This window comes from Bufo gargarizans, unplaced genomic scaffold (assembly GCF_014858855.1).
Source record: "Bufo gargarizans isolate SCDJY-AF-19 unplaced genomic scaffold, ASM1485885v1 fragScaff_scaffold_499_pilon, whole genome shotgun sequence".
In the NCBI taxonomy this organism is placed as follows: domain Eukaryota; kingdom Metazoa; phylum Chordata; class Amphibia; order Anura; family Bufonidae; genus Bufo; species Bufo gargarizans.
Window position 1 is genome coordinate 150,690 of NW_025334127.1, and position 9,556 is coordinate 160,245.

The window sequence follows — 9,556 nt, forward strand, 5'->3', positions numbered from 1 at the left end:
AAGAGGGTCCCACGATCTGGCACATACCTCCGTCTTTAGCTGTAACATAATCTAGAACTAATGTGTGTTGGTTGGTGACAATGATTAACTGGTTTTGCACAATGTTTGAGGTATTCATAAGTCTCATCACTTCCCATATTTGGTCATCCAGGTCTGTTGCTACTACCAGATGATCCCACATCTGCACTATCATGGGATATATGAAGATGGAACTAACAGTTTTGTTGGTAATGCTCATCTCTACTACATGTGGCTTGCCATTTGGTCTGGGTGTGTTATCTTTGGCCCTACGATACAAGGTGTGTTTAGGTACTGCATTTATGTCAATTTCAGAGTGTGGTACTATAAAGGTGGCAGGAGTAAGCCTGGCGATGGTGCACAGTCCTGTGACATTCTCGGATAACCATTTGTATGCTTTGTGTCCACAAACTAAGTATATGTCGTCTGGAACTGCTACTGCTGTGCCATTGAATAATCGGGTAATTAGTTTGGCTAATTGTGTCCCTTTCGCCAACTCATATCCTTTTGACTGACTTTCGGTGTCGTTAGCTAATATACCTGTCAGGAGATCCTGTACAGTACGGTTGTTACAGGGCAGATCCTTTCCATTCACAGCATCTACACCAATACACTGCACGTGGCTGTCTGTTGTTGAATCATTGCAACCTGAGTGTATGTGTGGACTAAATGTCATACCTTTGGTTTGTACTTGGAGACAATAACAGTGTGTCCAGCTAGGAAAACATGTGACATTAGCCCAGTGTCCCTCTTGCCAAGGAGTAGAGCTATAATCTACCGAGGGGCCTGATCTGTTTATCATGAGCCATGGGGCATCTGCCCACCCTGCAACAGGTAAGGCTACTTCCCTGTCCTTGTTTGTATTGGATTTAACTTGGTGTATACTAGTGAGAAAGATGGTAGAATTAGACAGGTCAATCAGTTCAGAAAGGTCCAGGGGTATTGCAAAATAAGGCATACTGGTTGAACTCACGGGACTGTGGGTACAGATCCAACAATCTCTCAGAGTTTCAGTCTCCTTCAACCCCTGGACTAAAATTTGATGGTGCCGTATCAGTGAATTGTCCCATTCATCACCCAGTGGCGTGAATACTGCAGATATGCCCACTGTCAAAGTCATGATCAGTATGTGAATCCTCATGGCTTATGGTTCCTGGGACGGTGGGACAGCCTTCACTCTTTTACAATGAGAAGCGTGGATCCAGGTGGGTCTCCCTTCGAGTTTCACAGAGGTTGGAGTAGTCAGCAACACCTGGTAAGGTCCCTCGTATCGTGGTTCGAGGGTGCTTCTGACGTGTTTCTTGACCACCACCCACTCTCCAGGTTTGAGAGTGTGGCTTCCCTCTAGGGAGTTAGGATCTGGAATGGAAGAGAAAACTTGTGCATGTATATTAGACAATTGCTTGCTCAAGGCTATCACATATTTTGCAACAGATTCATAATGCATTTGTAACTGTTGTGGGAAATACTGTCCCATTCTTGGCCCTGTCCCAAATAAGATCTCATATGGGGTTAGTTTGTGTGGGGGCCTTGGTGTATGCCTAACGGAAAAGAGGGTTATAGGCAAACACTGAACCCAATTAAGCCCAGTCTCCCTGGTCATCTTCAGCATTTTAGATTTTAACACCCCGTTCAATCTTTCGACTTTGCCGCTGCTTTGGGGCCTGTATGGGGTATGATACGCCAGGTGTGACCCTACCATCTTCCAGACCTCTTGGGTTAGACTAGCAGTGAATGCTGGGCCCTGATCACTCTCAATGACCTCAGGTACTCCGAACCTACAGACAAGCTCCTGCATCAGTTTTTTTGCAGTAGTGGTTGCTGTCTGGTTTCGGACGGGGTAGGCTTCTGGCCACCCAGAGAACAAGTCTATCACTACTAGCACATATTGAAACCCTTGGCACATTGGCATCTGGATATGATCGATTTGTATCCTCTGAAAGGGATATAAGGCTTTCGGGAGACATTTTCTGGGAGTGGGCTCGGTTCTGCCGGGGTTACACTCTGCACAGATGAGACACGCTTGAGTATGTCTCACCAGGACAGGGGTTATCCCTGGGGCCACCCATATTTTGTCAATTAGTTCTTTCATGATGGTTTTGGATTGGTGGGTGGGCCCATGGGCCACTGAGGCTATTAGGGGATAAAGAGCTCTGGGTAGGCAGACTCTCTTTCCTTGTGTCCAGAGTCCAGATTCTTCTTCGAGGGCTGATTCTTTCAGCCAGATTTCCTTTTCCCTGAGAGTGGCCTGTTTCTGCATTTGTTTCAGGAGGTCCCATGTGATTTCTTCTTGTGTTATCATAATCTGGTCTGACTGGACTCTTTCCTCTTTCACTGCTGCTTCCTTGGCCGCTTGGTCAGCTAGGGCGTTCCCTCTGGCCTCAGGGGTGTCAGCTCGAGTATGGGCCTTTACTTTGATCACTGCCACTTGGTTGGGCAGGAGTACTGCTGCCATCAGGGCTGCTACTGCTGCAGCATTCTTAATCGGGGTTCCTGCAGCTGTGATGTAATCCCGGGCCCTCCATATTAGTCCAAAGTCATGAACCACTCCAAAGGCATATCTAGAATCTGTGTAGATATTGGCGGTAGAGTCTTTTGCCATGAGGCAGGCTTCAGTGAGGGCAATGAGTTCAGCTTCTTGTGCTGACTGGTCTGGGCGCAATTGTCTTGCACACAGCACTTCATGCTCACTTGTGACTGCCATGCCTGTATGGAACTTCCCCTTGTCATCGGCATACCTTGAGCCGTCCACAAAGAGAATCCAATGAGGGTTTGTCAGAGGAGTGTCTTGGACTGATGGTGGTGTCCCTACTTCAGCTTCCATCATTGTGATGCAATCATGTTCTTGTTCCTTGTAAAGAGAGTCGGTTGAGGCCCATAGTTCTTCTTCCTGAAGATCCTCTTCAGCATGTAGATCAATAAAATCTTCAGAATCTCCATTATACTCCCCCCTTGGAAGAGGAAGGAGTGCAGCAGGATGGAGGATGTGGCACCTCTGAATGGTGACATTATCTGGCAGAAGCAAACTACACTGAAGCCGGAGGTGGCGCTGTGCAGTGAGGTGTTTAGGTTGAGTCTGCTGGAGGATGGCAGAAATGTCATGGGGAGCCAGAATAGTGAGGGGATGACCCAGCACAACGTCAGATGTGACGTTTAGAAGAGAGCTGGCAGCATGGATAGCTCTGACACAGGACGGGGCGGCTCTGGCTACCGGGTCAAGACGCTTAGAATAGTAACCCAAGGGTCGATTGCGGCCACCATGAGTTTGAGTGAGGACTCCAGTAGCGTGACCTTGGCGTTCCATGACATACAGCCGGAAAGGAAGGTTGTAGTTGGGGATGCCAAGCGCAGGGGCAGATGCAATGGCGGCCTTTAATGACTGAAAAGCCTCTCCGGCCTCCATTGTCATCTGGAAAGGAGTAGCAGCATTACGTGGTATACAGTCATATAAGGGCTGCATGAGGACAGAAGCATCAGATATCCAAGGCCTGCAGTAGGAGATGAGTCCCAGGAAGGTTTGCAGCTGATGAGGAGTGTCCGGGAGTTGGATGTCAGAGATAGCCTTCTTCCTCGCCTCAGTGAGGTGCTTGTGACCTTGAGAGATGCAATGACCTAGGAAGACAACTTTGGGGAGACACAGTTGTAGTTTGGCTTGTGAGACCCGACATCCAGCAGAGGCTAAAAACTGGAGAAGTGAGACAGATTTTGTCATGCAGATTTGGGGAGAGACCGCACAGAGGAGAAGGTCATCCACATACTGGAGGAGTTCCACATCCGGGTGATCTGCTTGCCAGGGTTGCAGAACAGAGGACATAGCCTTGCTGAAGCAGGAAGGGCTGTTTTGAGCCCCTTGAGGCATAACAGTCCAGGTGTACTGTTTGCCTGCATGTGTGAAAGCAAAAAGAAACTGACATTTCTCATGTAAGGGAACAGAAAAGAATGCATTGGCCAGATCAATGACAGTGAAAGTAGTGGCCGTGGGTGGAATGCCAGCAAGGAGTGTGTGCGGATTGGGGACAATAGGTGTCTCAAGAACAGTAGCCTCATTGACAACTCGGAGGTCCTGCACCATGCGGTACGTTGGAGGCTGCCCTTTCTCCCTTTTCTTCCGTACTGGGTAAAGGGGTGAGTTACAGGGAGAAGTAGTGATCTTGATTGCCCCATTCTGCAGGAGGGCCTGCACCTGGAGAGTAATAGCATCCTGTTGTGAGATAGAAAGCGGATATTGCGCTTTGTATGGCAGAACCTTGGGATCCTTCAGGGTCACAGTGACCGGTGGGACATTGAGGCGTCCGATATCCTGGGGTCCTTTGGTCCAGAGAGTATCGGGGATGAGGTGCAAAATGGTTTGCAGCGAATCCCCTAGTTCATATGAGTCAGCGTCCTGAAGTGTGGTTAATGCCATAAGGAGGCAAGTATCCTCCGGGTGTAGGGCTGTACCGAGGGTGACTGTTCCATCCTCTTTGAACTGTATGTTAGCCTGGATTTTCTGAAGAAAATCAGAGCCTAACAGATTGAAGGGGCACGTTTGGCTGACAACAAACTGCGACATGACTCCTGCAGGGAGGTGGAGTTGGGGGGTTTTAGTCCGGGAGAATCTAGGGGGAGTGACTGTGAGTGGCTTGGTCACGGAGTTATGTTGCACAACCCCCTCCAGTCCAGAACAAGGTAATTGAATGTCAGTGAGCCAAGAATGAGGTACGGCAGTCTCACATAATACACTGCGGGCTGCACCAGTGTCCACAAGAAATGAAAGTTCCTTCCCTGCAACCTCGAGAGTCACTCGAGGGGCGGGACCGGTAGGAGGGGTAGAGACTGTCATATATGGAATGTCCCCTCCCTGCACTGGTTTGCCAGCATCCTATTGCGATGAAGGGGGCTGAGTGCCCCCCTGTCGCCGTTGATTGGTTGGCCACAGATGTTTGCTACGGCAGTGCCGTTTCACGTGTCCGGGCTTGCCGCACCCATAACAGACATAAGGGGGTGGGTGCTCTCCACCATCTTCTCCTGACATCACGGCTATCACAGCAGCACGGGTTTTCTTTGTGTTACTCTCTAGACCCTTTGCAATCTGCTCCAGCATATCTAGTGTCAAGGATTTCCACTCAGGGCGACAGGTCACAAGGGCTTTGTTTATCTCTGGTCGTAGACCATCGACAAATGAGCGGGCCAAGAGTCTGAGATGAACAGGCTCATTCTGACTAAAACCCATGTCTTTGTAATTCTGTTTAATCCTCTGAGCAAATTTCTCGACAGTTTCAACTTTTTCCTGTGTCATATCTTGTAATGTCGTGGATTGGTCTGCTAATCTTGCTTTCGCCCATTTCTGTAGTTGTTCTATAAAGAATTCTCCAGACTCATGATCCCGGGGGTCAAAGTTAGCACCTTTAAGCTCAGGGATGTGGATTTGATCCATTATCAGTGAGGAGTATTCACCTGTCTTGTTTTCCACTATACTTTGCAGGTCCGACCATGTGCACCCATAGGTTTGATGCACTTGGGACAGTTTCCTGAAAAAGGGCATGGGATGGGTCTCAGGGTCAGGCAGTAAATTCACTATGGTGAATAACTGTTGTGGGGTGAAAGACACATATTTTGGTGGTCCCTGTGGCCGGTTAAGTGCTAGGGCTTCTTTCAGTGTCTCAAGGTTTCCCTGCTCAATTTTCTGTAAGTTCTTTTGTAACTCTGTAATCCGACCCTGCAGTATTTGATCTTGTGAACGTCGTGATGGGCGCACGGTCATGGGTACAGTCCACTGTGGTGCCAGGGGTAAAGTTGGCGGATCCCCGTAGTCTGTCGGGGTACCCCGCGAAGGAGTCTGCATATTACCCGGTGCATTTTGTATGCCCATTGTGGATTCTGCAGCACCGTCTGCATCCCCCTGTTCTGCTTCATCAGGTTGCCCCCCTACCATTATAGGAGTAAGGGTGGCAGGTGAGTGGGGTAGCATGAATGTACCGTCCGGGTTTATCATGGGGTACAAGGTAGTAGGAAGGGGCAAGGGTGACATAGGAGTGACGGGGGGGTCCGGACCGAATGATATTAAAGGTCCGTTCATGGGCGTTGGCTGGGGACAAGATGGCGCTGTAGCTAACACGGGAAGTGATGGGACGTGCCGGGGAGTAGTTACCAAGGTGTGGTTTTGTGGGTGGGGAACCCCACAGGGAAGGCACGTATCACGGGAGCAGGGATTCTGTTGACCACATGTTTTGCAGGTCCACCCACCTGCTTTCTTCCCGGCGCCATTATAGGGTGGTGGCAAGTCATGTATCAATGCAACACCAGGCTTACAGAAATATCTCTGTCTTTTCTCATCAAAATTTAGTTCCCCCCCGGTCTGTTCAAATTCTTTACTACAGTCCAACCACACACGGACCATGTCTGTCAATTTATCATCTTCTAACTTCCCTCTCTTCTCGTTTAACAACACTTGCCAGGTAGCACTACATAGGATGCCTCCTTTACAGACACTATAACTCTTCTCCAACTTACTTAATCCTTTTATGAGGATGCCTCCTTTACAGACACCTTTAACTCTTCTCCAACTTACTTAATCCTTTTATGAAACGTTTGCCTCTCCTGTCCGCCACGTACTGTTCAGGTGAACAGTAACCCTTCGGGACACTTTCCTCATTTCCCATTATCTCTCGTACCTACTGAAGCCGCCTAAAGACCTCTGCATAGAGTAATCACTGGACGTGAAGACCTTTGAGTTCCGGTCAGCACACTCTGGGCTACCGCGAACCGCTCTCCACCCATCTGTGATCGTCCCCTTTATGGAGATTCGAGTCAGACACCGGGCTGAACTCCGATACAGGAACACAGGAGAACTCCGTGTCTCAGTCAATGATACTTGTCAACAGGGTCTTCACAACTTATAGGCACAACACAGTACATCAAGACTTTAAGAAAACATATGGGGTTCTTACTTTCATGCCCTCGAGGACGTCCCAGACTGCTTCCGCACCCCTCCCTCAGACGAACACCAAGAGGCTACACCAGGGGACACTTTATGGGCAAGATGACTCAATTTTCTTACCTCATATCACGGGTTACGATCCCGGTGTCCGTTAGTGCGCCTCTTCTCGTCTGGTCTCTGGGGGTACGGGAACAGAGGGTCCAATCCTCGAGCCCCACGATTGGGCGCCAAAATTGTTCTGGTTCTGACAAAGCTGTCAGTTTGATTTGATGTACTGCTCCAAATTAATTAAGATACGTGCACGGAGAGATCAGACAGACAACTCACTACATGGAGTTAAAAAGGATCTCTGGTTTATTTCTAAGAAAACAGACAATACATAGTTTTCACGAAAGGAGGGAGTGAGGGGGGGGGTGAAAGATAAAGTATATATTTTCTATTGGCTATGAACTCTCTACTTTTCTGTAACCTTGACGGCCAGAGGAAATTCCTCCTCACTCCCCCACCTTGTTCCTGGGTGAAACTGTTACTTCTTTCTTTGTAACTGCTTGCTTGAGCTGAACGGAAACCACAAAGAAACACATGATAAAAACACAAAGTAAGATTCTAGTTTATAGGTGTAGGCTGAATGCCTGGCCGCCATCTTAGCTCAACAAGCAAGTATCCATTTTGTATCAATAGTCCATAACAGTACGACTGTAACGACTCCTCAGCTCTGAGAAGCATTAGGTATGTAAGGTTTTCCAGTCTTTGAATGTAAACAATTTTGTTTCTATTCACCGGAAGCAAACAGAGATCTTAAAATGACACAGCACTTGGCATCCAGCTCACTGGAAGCACTGTTGGTTCCGTGGGGGAGGGGCAACTCATTTGGCCCCTCCCATCCTTCAGGGGGATATTTTACTGCGTTCTGTTTGATGCATTGTTTTGAGGGTCCTCACATCTTTGCCTCTCTCCTCCAGATGACAAGGAGCAGAGCTTCTCCCTGGGTCTCCAGGCTCTGCGCTCCCTGAAGGTAAGATCCCCGGAAATCTCCGTCTTGTATACCTGAGACCTGATGATGTCACTTCTGCTGAGCTCCCTTCACCGGATACAATGTATCTGGGAGGGGTCATTGTGCTGTAACCCAGGGCAACATGTAACACAAAGACCAGATCCCAGGAAACACTAGGATCAGCGTCACCTGATGCCGCTTCTTCCACCCATAATTCCTTGTGTTTCCACTCCTCAGTGTGTGATAAACCTGGAGAAGAATCACCTTGAGGTGGGAAGAACGGAGAGAGAGGTCGTGCCGTTCATCGCGAGCCGCCACGCCTCCAGAGAGGAGAAGTGAGTCCGGCCAGGTCCTAGACATTAGAGAAGGGCAGCGCAGATGTGAGCAGGACTACAACCTCCACCATCAGCCAGAGCTATGAATGCTGACTACAGGGCTCCCCCACAGCTGATCAGAGGATTTATTTGTGGCCACCAGGTTTTGGACTCTAGAGCCCTCAAACCAGTCCAGACTCCAGATCCTAAGCAGATCAGAGCTCAGGCCAGAACCCTCAGACCCCTTTCACGCGAGCGAAAATTCCAAGCGGGTGCAACGCGTGACGTGAACGCATAGCACCCGCACTGAATCCTGACCCATTCAATTCAATGGGTCCGTGTACATGAGTGGTTTTATTTTTTCACGCCTCAGTTCTGCTTTGCGTGAAAATCGCAGCATGTTCTATATTCTGCGTTTGTCACGCAGCCCTGGCCCCATTGAATTGAATGGGGCTTCAGTGAAAAACGCATTGTATCTGCAAGCAGGCACGAATGCAATGCGTTTTTCACAGATTGTTGCTAGGAGATGTTGTTTTTAAACCTCCAGTTTTTTATCGCGCGCGTGAAAAACGCATCAAAATGCATTGCACCCGCGTGGAAAAAAACTGAACAACTGAACGCAATCACAGACTAAACTGACTGAACTTGCTTGCAAAATAGTGCGAGTTTCACAGAACGCATCCGGACCTAATCCGTATCGCTCGTGGGAAAGAGGCCCAAATGAGGCCCCAGAGCAGACTCCTAAAACAGACCCCAGTTCAGACCAAAAAGAAGAAGAAGAAGTCAGCCGATCCTCGCCTCTCCTCCACAGGGGCCCACACTCAGTCCTGTTGTCTTTGGCAGTCTAGAACCCCTGCGGTCACAGAACCCCTCTCACCCACCTGGGTCTAAAGGGTTAAATAAGTACTAAACATTGCCCCCCCCAGCTCTAGCAGGACAGTCTATGGCTACTATGCACCAGTATTATAATAACTGATTAACCCTTCCCTCTCTTTATATCAGCTCATCAGACGTATCATAAGGAGACAGATCCTGAACCGAACAAGAATACAAGCGTTGTCATCGCGTCTGAACAATCCTCCCGTGTCATCGCCGTGTGCCCCCGATCTGTGACGCCTTGTGCTTTTTTATAACACCCGCTTCCTGATGATTTCACTAAAATTGGAGATTTTTTACAAGATGTATTTTAATATTTTGCCGTTTATACAAAACTGGTGGCACAGAAGATCTTTTCACCCATCCCCCCACACAGACTGGCCCACAGCGCCACCAAATGGCCGGAGCAGGGAGTGCGTGTGAAATAGACACAAG

At 48.8% G+C, this 9,556-nt stretch overlaps 1 protein-coding gene across 2 annotated transcripts in view; it reads left to right on the top strand.

Annotated features, from left to right (window-relative positions):
* Positions 1-9,423, top strand: part of NRIP3 (nuclear receptor interacting protein 3) — a 33,107-nt gene extending 23,684 nt beyond the window's left edge. For both annotated transcript variants that reach the window (XM_044273234.1, XM_044273235.1), the window contains 3 exons: positions 7,900-7,952; positions 8,169-8,266; positions 9,248-9,423. In XM_044273234.1, the coding sequence (XP_044129169.1) occupies positions 7,900-7,952; positions 8,169-8,266; positions 9,248-9,266 (170 nt within the window). In that variant the 3' untranslated portion in view covers positions 9,267-9,423. The remainder of the gene's footprint in view (positions 1-7,899; positions 7,953-8,168; positions 8,267-9,247) is intronic.
* Positions 9,424-9,556: the final 133 nt, after the last annotated feature.